This window comes from Callithrix jacchus, chromosome 5, assembly GCF_049354715.1.
Source record: "Callithrix jacchus isolate 240 chromosome 5, calJac240_pri, whole genome shotgun sequence".
Taxonomy (NCBI): Eukaryota; Metazoa; Chordata; class Mammalia; order Primates; family Cebidae; genus Callithrix; species Callithrix jacchus.
Genome location: NC_133506.1, coordinates 27571535 through 27591262, shown reverse-complemented (window position 1 = coordinate 27591262; position 19728 = coordinate 27571535). Strand labels below are relative to the sequence as shown.

The window sequence follows — 19728 nt, the reverse complement described above, 5'->3', positions numbered from 1 at the left end:
ATCATATATAACATGAATAGTTTATAAATGTAAAAGTTACTTAGTGCAAAGTAGAATATTGTTATAGGATATTAAATATAAGATGTTAAGTAGTTCTGGTTATTCTCTTTATAAATGCGATACTGATTGTACTGTACAAAATTTGAAAAATGTAGAAAAATACAAACAAGAAAATGCACATCACTATTCATAGAAATAGCCAATATTTGCAACAGGATCATCTGGGGAAAACAAAAAAGAAAGAGCCAATATTAATATATAGTCTTCTTTCTTTTTACAAAAGTAGAAGAATCTTAGAGTGCATACAATTGTTTTTGAGACGGAGCCTTGCTCTCACTCAGGCTGGAATCCAGTGGCCGGATCTCAGCTCACTGCACCCTCCGCCTCCTGGGTTCAAGCAGTTCTTCTGCCTCAGCCTCCTAAGTAGTACATAGAATTTTTATTCTGATTTTTGTTTGGTTTCTGACGTTCTTATGTTATTCAATTTTTTTTCAAAAACATGATTCATGTTTGTTTAGTAATAACTCATTAAAATATTACTTACATTTGGAATTCAGGACCTCCCCAGCCATTAACATTCAAGGAAAAACAATGCCTTTGTTTGGTATTTAAATCTAAAACCACTTACAGTAAGTCAAACACACAATTCAAAAGGATAATCTCATGATAAAAGAAAAATTTGTAAATATTACAGGTTTTCACTTAACTTGTAGAAGTTTAGCTGGAAGCACCTATTTGGTTATGGAAGACAATATTGAAATACTGTTGGGATAAAAGTAATGTTACCTACCCTGAAATTCTCCTCTTTGTGAATTAGATACGGGATAATCTAGCAATAAGCCTGGATAACCAGTCTTCTCCGTCTCCTCCACTTTTGATTCCACCACTCAGAATGTTTGCATCATGGCTTTTTAAGGCAAGTGGTTATGTGTTTATTCCTTTATTGCAATTTCCTCTTCCTTCCCGAAATTGAGTTTGAAAAATGTAATTGCCCAAGAGTGCATGTTTTGAAGACAGGCTGGGTCTTACTAAAGCCACTGCATCCCACGTGTCCATAAACAACTCTTGAGGAAAACTGAGAAGTAAATGAAATGTTGAAATCCTCTGCACCTGGGCTTGATTTAATCTGGAAACTTCATCTCCTTGACAGGCAGCGACACTGCCAAATGAATATAAGGAAGGCAAACTGCAAGCCTACAGGCTGATCTGTGCCATGATGACCAGACGCCAGGACGTTCTGCCAAACTCAGATTTCCTGGTGCATTTTTACCTTGTGATGCACCTGGGATTAACCAGCGAGGATCAGGTATTCTGTGACTCCTTTATTGTGATTGCTCATTAATTGGAAATGGCATATCACTGTTTAAAGGCACTACTAAGATTTATGAAAATATATCAGAAGCGTTGAATTTCTCAGTAGTTTCAACTCTCTTACACACAGCAAGCACAATGGTCTTTCAAAAACATAAATCAGGTTTCACATCCCTGCCTCTTCTCCCCTCTTACTTTGCATTGATTGCATTGTGCCAACCAATTTTAATTTTATTCTGTGGCCTCTATAATCTTAACTCTGCCTGTGTTGTCAACCTCCAAATACTATTATAACCATTTTTTGTTTGGGTTCTGCATTAAATATGGTTTGAAGAAAGTGATACTGATCATGTGTGAAAATGGTTGTTTTAGTAGTTAGGATGTTTTTGTGAAAGACTTTACCCATAAGATAGAAAAGGAGTCCAGGTATTTCTTGATAAGGAGTTATCTTAATTTCTCCCAATTCAATTTAAGTTTGGGTCAAGTTAGAACAGAAAGGCCCATGGAGCCACTAGCTACTGCTTCTTCCTTGTAGACCCTGGGTTTGGGGGATAGGATGTGGCCAGTCCCTGGCCTTCCTCCCTTGGGAAGACGTCTGCCAGTTGAGGGAGGTTATGGATAGGGACACATGGATTCTTAAATTGATTTGGGATACCAAGCAGGCAAGTGATGTGATTGATTTATGCTTCACGGAGATTATTCTGGACTGCATTTGGAAGATGGAGTTGAAAATGTGATGGTAGGATAGAATGGGAGATTGGCCTGTAGACTGAGAAAAATTAGGAAGTATTTAAACTAACACAGATTTTCTTAAATGATAAGAACTAAGCTGGTAGCATTGGGGATGGAAAGAAAGGAATAGAAAATATTCAAGAAATTTTAAGGCATTTCATTTTATCACTAGGTTTTCTTAACCAATTAGAGGTATAGGGAATGTTTCAGAATTTACCCTTTAAATTGTAAATACTTATTAATGAACTTGAATCATTTATTAACTATCAAGTAGCTGTCCTTTCTGCATTTCTTTTATTCTTTGAAGGTCTGATGCGGATTCACAGACCTTTTGATATCCCTAGGTTATATGTAAGAAGTAAGCTAGGGATGCAGTCTACAGCACCAAGAAAAACTTGTTTATTGGGATGCAAGCTAGATTGCATCCCTAGCTTACGTCCCAAGCCTTTTGTGTTGCTTTAGAATGCATTTAAACCTTTTTAACTTTTGAGCCCTATTTAAAGAGTTTGCAGTATGTATTTCCCAGTACTTACTTTGAGCTTTAAAGCTCATTGAACTCTTATATTAAATAATAACCATACCGTCCTAGCCAGTATTCCATCATATTCATTGTGATTTTAGCAGTGTATAGAGGACATCTGTGTAGCAGGCTGGCTTAAACCCATAATCTCATTTATTTCCTAGAAAAATGTAGAAATGGGGACATAGAGTAGAATTGCTTGTACTCCTTGCTCAAATATTTTACAGCCATCATTGCAAGTGGAAGCATCTTTTACAGAATGATGCAACTCAGGGTGTGTGGAGGATTATGGGGTGTAGAAAAGAGAATTAACTCTCACAGATGATAATGAACTCCTTCAGTGAAAGAAGCAAAAGAGGAAAGTTTACTTCACAATGCTCTACCTGAAAGAAGCCTTTTGCTAATATTTTGCAGGAAAAAACATTTACTTGGAAATAATCATCAACTATAGATCCTTCTTATTTTATAAAAACAAGTAAGTTAGCAGTAAAGTGTTCCTTAGAATGAGTTTTTTAGAAAGTCATGTAAATAGGTGAGTTTCAAATTATCTTTCTGTTCTAAGGTGTGTAGGTGTGGAAATGAAACAAAATGAGATGAAATAAGGGTATATTATATAGAGTTAGAGAACCTGAAAAAATTATTTTACAAATCATTTTAAGAAATACGATTTTATAGTAAAGACAAAAGAATTTTCAAATTTTGTGCTTAAAATTGTGTTTACATTTTAATGCATATTATGTTTTTAATTAAGGCCCATTATCTTTTGTAGTTCATAGTGAAATACATACATATTAAAAGATGGTCCAATGCTAACATTAATCCTAACATTGAGACTTCTAAGAAAAAATGAGGATATCATAAATCTCTATTTAAAAATCAGCCTATTGTTTAGGCTATTAGAAGCTTGAATTTTTATGTGAGTTTAATAGAGTTGACTGTTTTCTTTAACCTTAACAATTATTTGTATGTATTTTAGAAGCCCTGACTGTCTGCCAAACAGAATTACTCTAAGTAAACTTTATTCCTTTGCCAGAAGAAAATTACGCAGAAGACCTAATGAAAGAAACTTTTTTCATTTAAGTAAGAAATGTCTCTGGTAATTAGTTTAACTTTTGGTTCACATGTCTAAATAGATCATAGTGGTTGTTCAAGAACTTATATAATTTTGGAAACACATTTTATATTAATTATAGCAGAAAAGAAAGCATTTACTGTAGAGAACACAGTTAAATTCAATTTTTTAATTAACAAACTGGGTACCTGTGAATGGTAACATTTCAGGGCTTCTTTCTGTTTTGTGAGAATTCTCAAAGGGCCACACTTTTATGTATCCTACTACTAAAAGGATTTATTTATGCAAAGAGAACCTTATGAAGGGTGTCCTGTGTTTTTAAATACATAGTCGTAAATAATTGTTTAAAACTGATGGTCAGTTTTGTCTCACAAATAAAATCCTAGGTGGGTTTCTTCCTTTTGCCTCTGGGTGGCACACTTGTCTGCACAACACAGCTTTGTGGTTCATGGGTGTTTGAACATTATGCTGTGTGTGGCACAGTTGTTTTACAAACTTCTTTCTTAAATCTGAAAGTATCAAAGTTACGTCAGTAGTGACCAATAAAGTGTTGAATTAAATAAGTTATAAGATGCTAAAATCTTTTCAAACACAATGGTATTCATAGTAATTGAAGACATTTTAGTTTAAAAAACTATTTGTAAAGTAGATGTGTTGTGTTCTCTGTCAATCCTGGAAAGTTATAGTTTCATCTAATATGATAGAAAATTTATTATGTAAACAGACATGGTCATTTGTATCTTAAAAAATAATAATACATATACCAAACAGCCAGAAAAATGTAGTGCATTCCAAAACAACCATTTTTAGTATTTTTATCCAGTTTTAATTATCCTAATAACTTATTTAATACTAACGCAATGAACTTATCAAGTAGTATTTCCCACAGTATATGTGTAACATGGGTTTGTGGTTGATTGGTGTGATGGAAAACATGCTTTGAAATGGCTTTATTTTTTCCTTGACAACAAATTTTTTTTTTTTTAATTGAGGTTACTGGTTTACAAAATTACTAAGATCATGAACACTTTCAAAATAAGTGTAAATTATGAAGAAAATTTGGTGTGACTTTCAGGGCTACCCAGCCTGCCTGTGAAGGGGTCTGCCAGTGTGCTTCCCTCTGCTCAATTGCTTTGTGTCTGGTGGGCTGGTGGGGCTTGGGGGTGTTTATTTATTCAGGACTCACAGTGCCAGGCTGTGTGCTGGGGAGTGCATGATGTTGTACCATTGAGTCTTTTCTGCAATTCAATTCAATAAATATCATGGCCTGTTTTATTTTATTATTGATTGCTTGGAGATGGGGTGTCCCTCCATTGCCAAGGCTGGAGTGCAGTGGCACAATCAGTTCATTGGGCTCAAGCAGTCTCTCATCTTGGCCTCCCAAAATGCTGAGGTTACAGATGTGAACCATAGTGCCCAGCCCCTGAGGTCCATTTTATAAATTATGAAGTTTAAAAAAAATATCAAAAACTTTGCCTAGTGTCACATGTTAAAAAGGCTGTTAGAATTCACATGCAGGCCTGACTTATTTCACCATATATGTTTTTTTTTTTTGATTCACAGCTAGCATGTTGGTTCAATAGTCCTTGATGTTGTTTCTCCCTTCTGTTTTATTTTGCCTGGGCTCTGCCCTCAGTCCCACCCCACTTCAGAATCCTCCTCATTAGAGTACCCAACTCAGCCTGGAAGGGCCTTTCCACGGCAGCTGCTTCTTTTTTTTGAGACGCAGTTTTGCTCTTGTTACCCAGGCTGGAGTGCAATGGCACGATCTCGGCTCACCGCAACCTCCACCTCCTGGGTTCAGGCAATTCTCCTGCCTCAGCCTCCTGAGTAGCTGGGATTACAGGCACGCACCACCATGCCCAGCTAATTTTTTGTATTTTTAGTAGAGATGGGGTTTCACCATGTTGACCAGGATGCTACAGTTGCTTCTTAGTTCTTCATCGTTTTTCAGTTTCTCTTCTAAAGCTGTTTCTTGTTGTTCTTAGTTTTTCCTAATACTTAAGCAGCTTTTTCACCTCAGAATTCCCCAAAATAGTTTGACATGAAAGACCTATGATTTGGATTTATTAAAAACACTTTCTGGCCATGCACGGTGGCTCACGCCTGTAGTCCCAGCACTTCGGGAGGCCAGGGTGGGCAGATCACAAGTCAGGAGATCAAGACCATCCTGGCCAAGATAGTGAAACCCGGTCTCTACTAAAAATACAAAAAATTACCTGGGCATAGTGGCACGTACGTGTAGTTCCAGCTACTCGGGAGCCTGAGGCAAGAGAATTGCCTGAACCCAGGAGGCGGAAGTTGCAGTGAGCCGAGATCCCACCACTGCACTCCAGACTGGCAACAGAATGAGAACTCTGTCTCAAAAAACAAAACAAAACAAACAAAAAATCCGGTTCCTATTAATTTCATGATTATTTAAAATAGATGGAAAGATTAATATGTGTGAAATGGAAAAGGACAGTTGAGGAAAGGAATTTTATTTTTATGTTTGTAAGAACATGTATCAAAGACTGGAAGGTTTTCGTTGCTCAAAACAAGTGAACTGTTTTGTAACAATGACTTATGGATTTAATGTCTTAATGTAATTTGTCAATTTGTCTGTTATACATCAAAGTTAAATTCTCTTTTAAATGCAAAACCTACATTAATGTAAAATTATGTTGCAAATTTACATATAGACATTTTGGGAAATATGGGTCTTTGTCATTTTCATCCGTAACGTTGTATTATCGTACTTTGTAATGCACTAAAAAAGCATGAAACGTCTCTCCAATATAGAAGTGTGTGTTATTCTGCCCTGAGTTAGCTATCAAGCTACGTATTTGGATCATAACAGCATAAAGTTATGATCTAGTGTAATAGAATATGATAAATTGTATTGGTTAAGAGCAGGGACCTCAAGTCAGCTTGTCTGGAGTTCCAGTCTTGGCTTTGTTACTTAGTAGCCAGATCATTTGGGTTCGTTGTGCTTTGGCTCCCTTAGCTATAGAATGAGGATAATAATAGTGCCTACCTTGAAAGAGGTAAAACATAATGCATTCAGTCTGGATCATGGGTATGACCCCTCAGTAAGCATGAGCCCTTGTAATAATACTAAGGATGAGGAGAAAAACAGCAGCTCCTTGAGTAACATCATTTATTTCTGATATCTTAAAGTGCTGATTGTTTTTCTTTCTCCATACATGTTCTTACTGTAAACATAATAATCTGACTAAAAAATGTAACTAGGCATTGTGGAATCTTACAACATGTGGAGAAATAACCATTCCTTGTGCTGTAGATAGACATGCCTATTGATACCATTTGTTTTTACCTGTGCATGCTTAAGGTCCAGAAGTGTTTCTTTTGTGTCTGTGGCCATCAGCTCACTTTCCCCTCACTTTTCACCCCACCCAGTGAGCGTTCTGTACAAGGAAAGCTAGAAAGCTGAATGCTGCATATCCCAGACTCTTTGCAGCTGGGTTGGCATTGAGCCAAGTTCTGTCCAGCAGAGGCAGAAACCAACATGGCACTTGAAAGTCGTTGTGGGGAGTGGTGGCAGCAGCACAGGGGAGCTGAGTCCTCCTGTCATGGAGGTACTGCTCCGGCACCAGCATCACTGGTGAGATGAGCAGACAGTAGGCTCTGCTGGAACAGTTGTGATGTGGATGCTTACCAATGTTTCCTGGCGGTGGAGATTTGTGATTGGTTCCCTGGCACTTCAAGACATTCTATAAGCCATTTAACACCCTCATATAAATATCTTTCTTCTTAATCTCAAAACAGTGGTTTTTGTTGTCTGCAAGTAAGACTCTGGCTCAGCCAGTAACTGCTCTGCAAAGTGCTGTGCTGGGCATTGGCAATACGTGATCCACACTGGTTTGTATTTCAGTTGCTGAATGCACTTAGCATTAATTTAAAAATGTTAGCCACTTATATTGTAGGCAATAATATTAGCTTATAGGAACATTTTGCTTTCATTTAACTCCACATTTTAATGAAACTTTTGTCACATCGATGTTAAAGAAACCATAATTTTAAACATCATATATAGAGCAGTATTCTCTCAAAGAAGTCAGAGTAATTTGTGATTTTCTTAACGGATGTTACAACCTCCTCTCATGAGATATATGATGGAATAATATAATAATAAACAGGCATTTGTAAAAGGATCCCATGAGGCCCCTCAGTGAACATGAGACTCAGCAGTGAGCTTTGAAAGCAAGGTGCAGGAGCAATACTTGTAAACTGGCCATACCTGACTCTATTAATAACCCCAGACAGCCTGTATCATGCAGTGACATGTAATAATTGCATCACCTTTTCTCAGACAAAGAGTTGTTCTTTGCTGAAAATTTAGACTTACAACTACAGAACCATATAGGTTAGGTAAACATAAATTTCAAAGTATATTTAAGGCGAAACATAAATGAGTGTTCAGTTCCAGAAAAAGTAAAGAACTGAGATGGCAAATTGGGGGCCTTGTTTATCTTGAATCCCAGGAAAGAATTTTAATACATGTCTCTAAAGTGCTCACTCTGTACAGCAAGTGATTTTACCAAGGTTTTAATTTACAGGATTTTAATTCAACACTAGCAGATAAAGTACTTATTTGTGAATTGAAAGATCTAACTGATGTTCTGAGGATTAAATAATAACTTTGATGTGCATAAATAAAGCTTTAAAAACAGTTTAAAAATTTTTTGGCTCATACTACAAATAAAAATAGGACTAACTTGGGGCCTTATTCCTCAGGTTTTTAAGAATTGGAAAACATACTTCCAAGAGTTCAGGATATAAGATGACTTTAGAATATATTGACTTTTAAGAACGGCATATGACTGTCATGGATGGCAGGCCTGATAGTGGGAACTAAAGTACCTTAGAGCTAGACTCGGCTTTGTCACTCACTGGCCATGGGGCCCCCACCTACCCACAATTAGTCAAGTGAACGAATTGGGCTAGAGAGCCTCTCAGACCCTTTCCCACTGAGCGTTCTTAGATCCTCTGGTTTATTTTTAGGCATTTTATTATTAGGGACACATCACTCCTTCCTAAATGTGGCACAAAGTTCAGTGATCTTTTATGTTGAATATTTTTTCCCGCCATATAAAGACCTAGTCAGGTTACGATAGTGTGAGACACATAAACAAGTATCTGTAATGTCCAGCAACTTGTGCGAAGAAAACAAATAAGTAGTGATATACAGGTTATGAAAATGAGACTGTTGAATATCCTTTTAGCTAAGTTGATTTGAAAGCAGCTCACAGAGGAGAGGGGATTTAGCAGGACTTTCAAGGATGGATAGGATTTAGATAGTAGGACAAGAAGCAAGATGGAGTTTCACGTCAAAGATATAGAACTTTTCAGGCTGTATTCAAGAACAGTGACTAGAGTGGCTTTGATTTAATGCTAGATATATGCATAGAAATAATATGTGGTCATGAATCCAGGCAGCACTCTAAAGAGCCTCGATCCAAAGTAGTTTTCATCCCATAGACAGTGGAGAGCTGTTGAGTTTTTGAGCATGATACTCCATGTGACCAGAAGAGCATTTTTAAGAAGCTTAAACCACAGTGATAAAGTGGGGGTGCGTTGTAATTGTGAAAGAATGATGAAAACAAGCACAGAAAGGAAATTATTGTAATAGCCCAGGGGTAAGGTAATGAGGGCTAACAAGGACTGAGACACAGATGGGGTTTGTGTGTCTGTGTGTAAATTCATGATATGTGTATATTTTTGTATATATATGCACATCATATGTGTTTTGTGCGTGCGTGCCGTGCGTGTGTGTGTGAAATATGTTGGAGAGATGGGATGTAGTACTGATTGGTAAGTGTCCTGAGAAAGTAGTGTCCTGGCATTATTCCCATTGTCTGTCAAAGCAGATGTCGATTCAGAAAGGCAAGATGAATTGAGAAAAGGACGGCAAGTGGGCATGATAGGATAAAGTGATTGTAAGTTTCAGGGCACGTCTTGGTGACCCTTCCCTCACCTTCGACATTGTAGCACAGGACAGGCCAAGTGGGTGCATCCACGTATATATCAAGGGGTGTCCCCAAAGATTTCTTGCCTGTTAGGAATTAGAAATGTGCAGGAAAGATTTCCAGGGACATTTTCTCTCTACTTAAGAGAACGTCTTTTCTAATTCTGTTGGAATTCAAGCAGTTGATTTGCAAATTGTTAATGTATTTATAATTATTAAAATGGAATGTCTAAAGAACTCTGTTATTTGATGTTTTGGTTAACTAAGACATATTTGTTACCGATTGTTTTTGAAAGGAATGTGGCACTTAAAAACAAGTCCTTTTATTTTTCTAAAAATACAATTTTTGAACTGAATTTACTTTATTCAAATTAATGAAATGTTATTGACTGTAAGGGGAGTTTACTGCACCAATAAACAAAACTTCCAGGTTTGACTTAGGTTTGATTAAAGGATAAGGACAGATGAGATATGTCAACTCTCTCCTGACACGTATTGCTAAGTTAATAATAATTCCTATTTGTGCTTATTGTACAAATTCAGATTGATAAAATATAGAAGCTGTCATATAATTAATATTACACCATCAGATAGCATCCAATGCCTTCTGAGTGTTTTCCATAAGTTTTCATGGGAATGGACAAGCCACAGATTCATCAAAGTTTATCAGTGAAAATTTATTATAACTTTATTCAGCTATCAATCACCACAAAGACGTCAACAGATGACTGCACCAAAAATAAATGGGGGAGATTTTTTTTCTTTACAGCTGTAGAACCAATAATTATTTTCATTAATCTGTAGCTGGAGCCCAGTTATACCTCAATAAGGAAAGTAAAAATATGTAGGAGGTAACAGATGGCAGAGGTTTCGGTTATGAGGTTTAACACATGTGCAGTGAACTTGTTTCACAGCTTTAAAAAGTGTAAGATAATAGCATGGAGGCTGATCCAGAGAGAAAAAAAATCTACCTGACAGGCCAGAAACGAGGGATTTGTTTGATTTCCTTGGTTGGATTTAAATGTTATCAGTGATGAATATGAATTGTATATATTTAGCTACAAATCTTCCAGTATTTAATAAGCTATGCCACATAAAATAAAGCATAAAAATGAAGTATAATAGCACCTCTCAGTATATGTGGGCAAAGGAAAGATTTTGTTCTTGATAAACTGTTACCGTGTGATATCGTGTATCAATTGGCATACATTTTTCAGCAGAGAACGGTGTTCTTTTGCTCTGAGGTTTCTCTCTGGAAGGAGACTCTACTGTGGCCTGTCACAAAACCTAGGTCACTGGAATCTTTTTTAATAGAATCACTGGAGTGCCTTCTGTCTTTTCCCAGAGAGGGTAGATGCTCAGTAAATATATTGATTGATAGAAAATTGAAGAAAAAAAGAAAACCTTCTGAGACTTGCTTTTCCAAATCCACATTGCATCATGGGGAAGAACGGGTGACCAAAGCAGCCAAGCTGAACCACTTCGCTTGAAATTTTGACTCCAACTATCAGTTTCAAGGCAGGCATTAACTTTCTACTGTGGTGAGCTAGTCAACTTTCATTACCCTAGGATAGTGACTCTTGAGGGGCAGGGAATTTTGCTCCCTGAAGGGAACATGTGGCAATGTCTGGACACACTTTTGGTTGTCATAACTAGGGGAGGGAAGTGCACTGTCATGTAGTGGGTGAAAGCCAGAGATGTTGTTAAGTATTTTAGATTGCACAGAAACACAACAAAGAATTTATGACCCAAAATGTCACTAGTGCTGAGGTTGAGAAACCTTGCCCTAGAGGAGTACTTGTGCAGATGACATTGTCCTAAGAGAAGAGCTAGGTGATATAAATTAAATGACACAACTCTGTAATCAAAAACAGTGAAAGTCTTACTCTCTTAGCTTAACAAAGGAAACAAATACATACGAAAATTTAACCAGGGAGATTAAGAAAGTTAATGTTTCAGGTAGAGTTATATGGGTTTTCAAAAAGGGGGTGCAATTTCATATGGTTCAGCTTACTAAATTCTACATCTAAAAGATTCAATTTAAGAAATAAAACATGGAACATTCTGATTAATTCTGAAGTTAACATGAAAATTATCTGAGATGGATTTTGCCTGGGAGCCCGAAGTAGAAAGTGGTGTGACCTGCATCTGCAAAGCCCAAGGCACTGTATGAATGAAAGGAGACGGGAAGGGAGCTCAGGTTCCATTTCTTGCATGAGCACTGCCTGAGTAGCTAAGAGGAAGCAGGATGGCTGAGAGAACAGCTTGCTTAGAAAAGGGTTGGTTCATGGACACAGATAATTGCTTTCTTCAAATGTATAAAGCAGTGCTGTGTGGAGAGAGACTGTTTTACCTCCAGAGCCAGAACTAATAGGTAGATTCCAGCTTGTTATCAGGAGACACTAAACCCAGTTTCCTGTTTAAATATTGCAGGCAATAGATTGTATGTCTGTAAGCCTTCCAAGCTCTAAAGAATTCAGGCCAAGACTATCTGACCCTCTAGTACAGCCTCAGAAAAAAGGAACATTCACTTTAGTAGAGCCTGAGCCCTTCCTAGCCTTGCACTCAAGTCACTGCATCCTTGAATCAGTGACCACATGCATAGCCTGTTTGGCTTGTGCTGCTTGTTCCATGAAGTGGGTTTCTAATGACTCTGGGACCTTGAGAAGGTGAAGATAGTTAGGCCTTCAGTAGGCTGGTACATTCGCTGCAGTACCTGCCCTTTGGAATAAAGCTATTGACCTATACGACCATCTTTTCTCATTTCGAGTTCTGTGAAGACTTTAAGAAATGTTACATTTTTCTCCAGGCACAGAGGCGCTGAGAGACAGAGACATTTCAAGTACTAAGGTTATCCTTGGGGAAGGGGGATACATAAACTCCCATTTGGAGAGGAATGATTTTTGAATATAATAGATTTAAATAATGACTATGGTTTATAATTCATAAAGGATAGACTTGGATAGAAGGAAATAATGTCAAGAAAAGCATTTTAAATTGCAATTTTTGTTTCTGTGAGAAAAGTGCTCTCCTTGTGGGAAATAATCTCTTTTTTTCTGTTGATTTCTTTTTAATACATAACAATAAGTGGTATTGTGGTAATTGCAGATTGTTCAGCTATTAATGCTATTTACTGAAACACATTTTACAGAGAACATTGTTTTCTAAAGAAACAATAAGCAACAGTTTTCCTTTTGTTCTTCCATGGAATAAATATCCTTTGGTAGGTATTTGTGGACTGAAGAAATGTTAGCAAAAGAGAACCTTTTAGTAATATGACATTAAAACAAAATACCTGCCATTTTCCTCTGTGCTGGAGTCTAGTTGAACACATGCAGAATGGTCCCTTCATCAAGACCCAGTGTCTTGTGCCACCTGTTTGCTTCCCTTCCTTGGTTCCCATGACATACCTACTGTCCCCATCATGCAGGAGCCTTGTGCTCTTGGTGGCCTCACTCTTAGCTATGAGTACCTCTCCCCTCCCCTAACAGGTCATTGCTGGAAGGCAGGGGCTACCTCAGAACCTCACAGCAACTAACATGGTACCTTCAATCCAGCTAGCACTTGAGAATTTCAAATGATCCTGGAAAATTAATATTTTAATAAGATCATGAATAAATGCTGCTGTTACTTAATAAAAAGAATAATTATGAACTTTGGAATTTATAAAATGCTTTCAGATACTATCTCCTTTGCTCTTTTGAAGAGTACAGCAGGGCATGTTGCATTTTCTTTTTTTTTTTAGAAACTTGCATGTGTTTTTTATTTATTTATTTATTTTTATTGCATTTTAGGTTTTGGGGTACATGTGCAGAGCATGCAATACAGTTGCATAGGTATACACAGGGCAGTGTGTTTTGTTTGCTTTCTCCCCTTCACCCACATTTGGTATTTCTCCCCTGGCAATCCCTCCCCACCTCCCCCTCCCACTGGCCCTCCCCTTTTCCCCCTATAGACCCCAGTGTTTAGTACTCCCCTCTCTGTGTCCATGCATTTTTATTCCCATTTTACAGATGATGAAATTGTTGTTCGGGCGGGAAAGCATCTGCACAAGTTCAGATGACAAATTAGCTGTATCTTTTACTAGAATTTTATCTTTAAAGCCCTCCTCCTCCTATTTCCTCATTAGCTCAAAAGTCTACTCTTAAAGCACATTCATTTTAAAAAAAAAGTTGTTTTAAAGTCCCTAAAGTGAATTTTGTTATATATACGTCAAAAATCAAAATGTAAAATAGGTATTCCTAGAATTTGAAGCAGCAAGCCATTTGTTCAACATTTAGAGGCTGATTGACCTCCCTGCTTACTTCTGTATGGGATTTGTATATGGGGGACTTTTCATCATAGGATGGGCAGGACAAGTATACTGTCAGGTTGTGGTTTTTGCTGCTTTGCTAGTGGATCTGGCCTGAGGTTACTCCATAAGCAGGTTGATAGATTCTTTGGGATTCTTCTCTCAAATTTCAGTCATTCTTGAGAGCTCTTTGTCTAAACACAAATTGTCTAAATGGGAGGGGTGGGAAATTGTCATTCTAATTCATCCAGACCTTCACCCATATTAGTGAGATGGTCTGTAGACTCCTGAAATGAACCACCACAGGGTTGCCCTCTTTTTTTTTTCCCGGAGCACAAAAATGTTGAGAGCTTCAGTTTTTCTGCTTTGTGCAGGCGGAGTAATTTTACTTGTTAGAAAATAAACTAGAGGGCATGCATTTTGCATTTTCTTAGAATGAAAAGAATGGATAATAATCATATGCTAAAATTAATTTCTTTACTGATATTGAACCCACCAGAAGACATGGGAAGTACTTAGAGAAATCATTGTTTCTTTTTAATCTGTTCTTAGGCATAGGTTGGGAAACATCCTGGCAAAATTCAGTGCTGTGAAGCAGACTCATTTTTACCCAAACCTGAGAGCCAGGCTTCCTGATTTCAACACATGAGAAGGAAGCATGTTTAAATGCCTGGGACATGCTAGTCTATGATGGCATTAGAAGCCGTGGGGTGTTTTTTGTTTGTTTGTTTGTTTTAAGCAGAGTTAAGATCACAGATGGGCACAGAAGCCACAAAGAACTGGTGTTCTCTAGTGTTCATTTTGAGGGAAAAATAGGAATCTTAATTTGTTGCTGGAGTCCTGGTAAACTTTCTTTTTTTTTCATAAGATCTTTCTAATAAATTTCCCCTCACTGCCCCAGCCTCCCCACACAGTTCCCCCCTTACCCCTCATACCCAGTAATTTCCTAAGAAGATGGCTTTGGTGGAAGACCCCTTTATCTTGAAGACAGCATTTTATGAGCCAGTTCCCTCATCTGATAATATTTCTGAGGGTAGAAGTTACGTGTTTCTTTTTGGAAGCATATTTTTAAGCTGTAGCAATCATTTATTGACTTCCCTTGAAAGTATAGCTTTAAAAGGTATTATTTGCATTTTTAATAAATGATTATTAGGCAAAGTGAGTGAGATGAAAGAAGAATTCAGGTTTCAAAACTAAGTAAGTCCTCGAAGTAGTGCTATGCACTATATATGAGGCCCGCTATTCACAAATATCAAATGGTACTTCACTGACCCCGACTTAACAGCTTCCCTGCCCGTAAGGAACAGGACCTGCTTGGCTCTGCGTTTAAACCTTACTGCTAACTGGAGTTCTGGCCTTGACTAATGTCTTTCTCCGTGTCTGTAAAATGAAAAGATCGAATGATGTTCTCTTGGATCTCTTTTCTAAGTTTTTATGGTTCCAAAGGAATAATTAAATAACCTTTTCTACCCAAATTCAGTAGGGGTATGTTTTCCCCACTGTTTTTTTCTGCTTCATTCTTGGGTAACATTATGGGCAGTTGGGTCCTAATCTAGATTCTAACATTAGAATGAGAAGATTATTTTACTTGGCATCACTGGCAGTGTCAATTAAATTTTTGCTATGCCCTTGCAGGCATAACCTTAAGCAACACCTGACTATGTTAAGTCTGTGGTTTCTCCCGAATTTCTTTTTAATATTCTAAGAAGAATGTATTTCTAGGAGATGCATTCTTGAGACAGAGTGAATAATAAACCTGGGAAAAGTATAGTTCCCTGACTCTGCAGTACCTATATTAATTTTGTGAGGGCACATTTGACTCATTTTGGCAATTGTTACCTTAATATTACTTATATGATTATGCACTGTAAGTGCATTTTTGCCCATCCTTTTATCTGTGATGGCAGTGACCCTGCTTTTCCTTCTGCTAGAGAACATGTAAAGCTGTAGAGGAGGGAGTGGAGGAGACAAGCAGAGACACTTGGCTCAGTTTAGCCTCTTCTGAGACAAGCAGCTGGGCGCCTCAGAAAAAGATGTTAGTATTTTCCTGCCCTAGCCTTCCCGCATCCCCAGCCCACAGTAACTTCCTCGGTGCTGTATAAATGCCTTTTTGTGTAGGCTTCTCCTGAGCTTTGGCCATCAGGCCTGATCTGCTTTTGGAGTGCTGCACCAGCGTCTAACACTCACAGCACCTTACACACGAATCTGATGCAGCTGAGTCACTTCCACTGTTATCACTTGCTGGCAACAACTTGTTGAAGCCCTCATTTGCTAAAATCTCGTTGTGAGGGTTTAATAACTGCTCTTGAGCATCTGCATCATCCTCATTAAGGCAGCCTGTTGTACAAACTGTAATGGTGTAGATTTGAAGCTTATCAGGGTCATGACTAAGACAGTCATTAAATAGTCAAACCATGGCACCTTCAAGGCACTATTGGTGCAGCTGGTAAGTCACTTCTCTCCACGACCCTACAACAGTTTTGTCATCTTATGGAATTATAAATGTGCCAGAATTTTTTGATAGGTTTGACATCTCCCTGTCCGTCTCTTTAGTGAGCTCTGAAATGCCTATTATAGAAAACACACGTGAAAACAGTAGCCCCTCGTGATCCATGGGCTTCAGGCAGGGTGCTGTGTTGGCCAGAGAAAAGGGGCTTTATGTTTTGTTCACGTAGCAAAGGACTTGAGCCTCGGGGAGAGAGCTGATTCATGTGATGGAGAAGCAGTTTTTTCTTAGAGGCTCTGATCTCACAGCACTCTGAGCATCCTTGCAGAGAGCACTCATTTGCTACTCCAAAAATATTTTGCAAAAAGGTTGCTCTGGGCTTGTTTGCCACATCATAGGCTCTGGCTTTCTTCCCACCAAAGAAATAACTGGCATTTCCATTTTAAACTCTGATTTTCTCCCTAAGATCAGGGACAAGACAAGAATGTCTTTTCTCACCACTTCTTTTCAACAGTGTACCAGAGATTCCAGACAGGGAGTTAGGTAAGAAAATGAAATAAAAGCCAGACTGGAAAGGAAAATGAAAGTTATGTATATTCACTGAGTATATGATCTTGTATTTGGAAAACCTCAAGAAATAAACACACACTTAAAAAAGAAACCTACTTGAAAAAAAAAAAATGAAACCTACTAGAGCTAGTAAATAATTCTGTAAGGTTGCAGGATACAAGATCAATGTATAAAAATGAACTGTATTTCTATATCACAGCAATGGACATTTGAAAATGAAATTAAGAAAACAGTTCCATTTATAATAGCACCAAAAAGAATAAAATACTTTGAAATAAATTTGATCCAGGTCTTGCAAGTTATATACACTAAAAACTGCAAACCTTGCTGTAGGACATTAAAAACTACCTAAATAAATGGAAAAGTATCTGTGGATCAGAAAACTTAATATTATTAAAATAATAGTACTCCTCAAACTGATGCATAGATTCCATACAATCCCTATCAAAATTTCAATGGTGTTTTTTGCAGAAATGGAAAAGTTGATCCTAAGTTTCTTACGGCATTGCAGGGAATCCTGAATAACCAAAGCCATCTCAAAAAGGAACAAAATTAGAGAATTACTAGTTTTCTATTTCAAAAGTTCTCCAAAAGCTAGAGTAATCCAAACTGTGTGGTCCTGGTAAAAGGTTAGACATGTAGATCAATGGAATAGAATTGGGAGTTGAGAAATAAACTTATATGCCCATGGTCAGCTGATTTTTTGACAAGAGTCCAAAGGCAATTCAGTCGGAAAGGAATAGTCAGTTCAACAAGTGATGCTGGGACAACTGGCTACTCACATGCAAATGGACGAAGTTGGACCCCCACCTCATGCCATATACACAATTAACTCAAAATGTCCAAATGTTTTATGTCCAAAATATGAGAGCTAAAATGATACAACTCTTAGAAAGGGAAGGACTAGATCTCCACAACCTTGGATTTGCTAATAGTCTTTTAGATATGAAACCAAATGTGCAAGCAACAGAAGAAAAAATGGATAAATTATCCTTCATCAAAATTAAAATCTTTTGTGCTTCAAAAGATGCTATCAAACAAGTGAAAATACAACCCACAAAATATTTGAAATTATATATTTGATCTGGTATCCCGAATATATATAAAGAAGTCATGCAGCTGGGCACGGTGGCTCATGCTTGTAATCCCAACACTTTGGGAGGCTGAGACAGGTGGATTGCTTGAGGGCAGAAGTTTGAGACCTGCCTGGGAAACATGGTGAAACCCCATCTCTACCAAAAATACAAAAATTAGCCAGCCTTATTAGCTAGTCTCAAAAATAAACAAATAAATGAAAATTAAAAAAATTTTTAAATTTCTTATAACTCAGCAACACAAAGACAGCCCAAATAAAAAATGGGTGAAAGATATAGACTTAAACTTCTCTAGAGAAGTTATAAAAATGGCTAAGATCATGAAAAGATACTCATGGTAATTGGTTTTAATTTGGATTTCCCTGGTGAATAATCAGATGTTCTTCAACATCATTATTCACCAGAGAAATCCAAATTAAAACCAGTTACCATAAGGTAGAAACAGCTTAAATGTCCATTAACTGATGAAAAGATGAACAAAATATCAGTACAATGGAATATTGATTTGGTCACAAGAATGAATAGTCTGTGCCATGATGTGGATGAACCTTGAAAACATGTTAAGTAAAAGAAACCAGACACATAATGCCATGTATATTGTGAGATTCTAAATTCTGAAATATCAGGGTGGGCAGATTCATGGAGACAGAAAGTAGACAAGTAGTTGCCAGTTACTGGGTATATGAGAAATGGGGAACAGCTGCTGGTGGGTATAGGGTTCATTTTGGGGTGATGCTCCCAAATTAGTGGTAATGGTTGCGCAATTCTGTGAATATACTAAAAACTACTGAATTGTACACTTCATAGGGTGAATTTCATTATATATGAATGTATATCTCAAAGCTATTACAAAAAAAGGCACTATAGATGGATGAGTGACTTATCAACTTCAGTATAAAAAAATTCATGTGCATTGCTCCTTAAATAAGTCAATAAATCTATATCCCACATTTTCTGAAGCAGAACAGTCAATCTTCACTGTTTAAAGCCCAGCCAAGTTTTTCTTTATAGATAAGCTGTTACAAAAAATATTCAAGGTTCTCTTTTTGGGCTGAGCATCATAATGCCTTTTTCTGCCATCTGTCCACTTGTTCTGTCACTCCTGAAATCCTGATACTGTGCAAATGCTCAGAGCAGCTCCCGTGGCCTCGGGAGTTTGTTGCATGTTTCCCATTCCCTTTCCCTTTTGCATGTTGCTGTCAAGGAAATTCAGTCTTCTTTATAGCAGTTCTGCTGGTGAGAAGTTCTAGGCATTTTGTTTTGTTTTAAAACAGGTTCTCTCTGTTGCCTGGGCTGGAATGCAGTCTTACAAATACAGCTCATTGCAGCCTTGATGTCCAGGCTCAAGTGACCCTCCCACTTCATCCTCCCAAGTAGCTGGTACCACAGGAGTGTACCACCACACCTGGCTTATTATTTTTTTTAATTTTTTTGTAGAGGCAGGGTCTTGATATGTCACCCAGGCTGGTTTTGAACACCTGGGCTCAAGTGATCCTCCCACCTTAGCCTCCTAAAGTGCTAGGATTGTAGGCATGAGCCACAATGCCCAGCCACTAGGCAATTTTGATTCTCCAGGTGCAGAACCCGATTACTCAGTCCTGTAATATTTCTCCTGGCCTCAGTAACATAGTTGTACTTCAAGAAATCACATTGTGTACAACACTTGTAAAAATCTCTGCTTTTTTCCCACACAGATGCACCAAGTTAGCCATTTTAACACATAA

General features: G+C 37.6%; 1 protein-coding gene across 30 annotated transcripts in view; it reads left to right on the top strand.

Moving 5' to 3' along the window:
• Window positions 1-19728, top strand: part of RALGAPA2 (Ral GTPase activating protein catalytic subunit alpha 2) — a 346879-nt gene that overhangs the window by 153786 nt on the left and 173365 nt on the right. For all 30 annotated transcript variants that reach the window (XR_013535138.1, XR_013535137.1, XM_078371500.1 and 27 more), the window contains 2 exons: window positions 818-920; window positions 1155-1306. Coding sequence is in view for 28 of the 30 variants with exons in the window: in XM_078371500.1 (XP_078227626.1) it covers window positions 818-920; window positions 1155-1306 (255 nt within the window). In the remaining 2 variants the exon portion in view is untranslated. The remainder of the gene's footprint in view (window positions 1-817; window positions 921-1154; window positions 1307-19728) is intronic.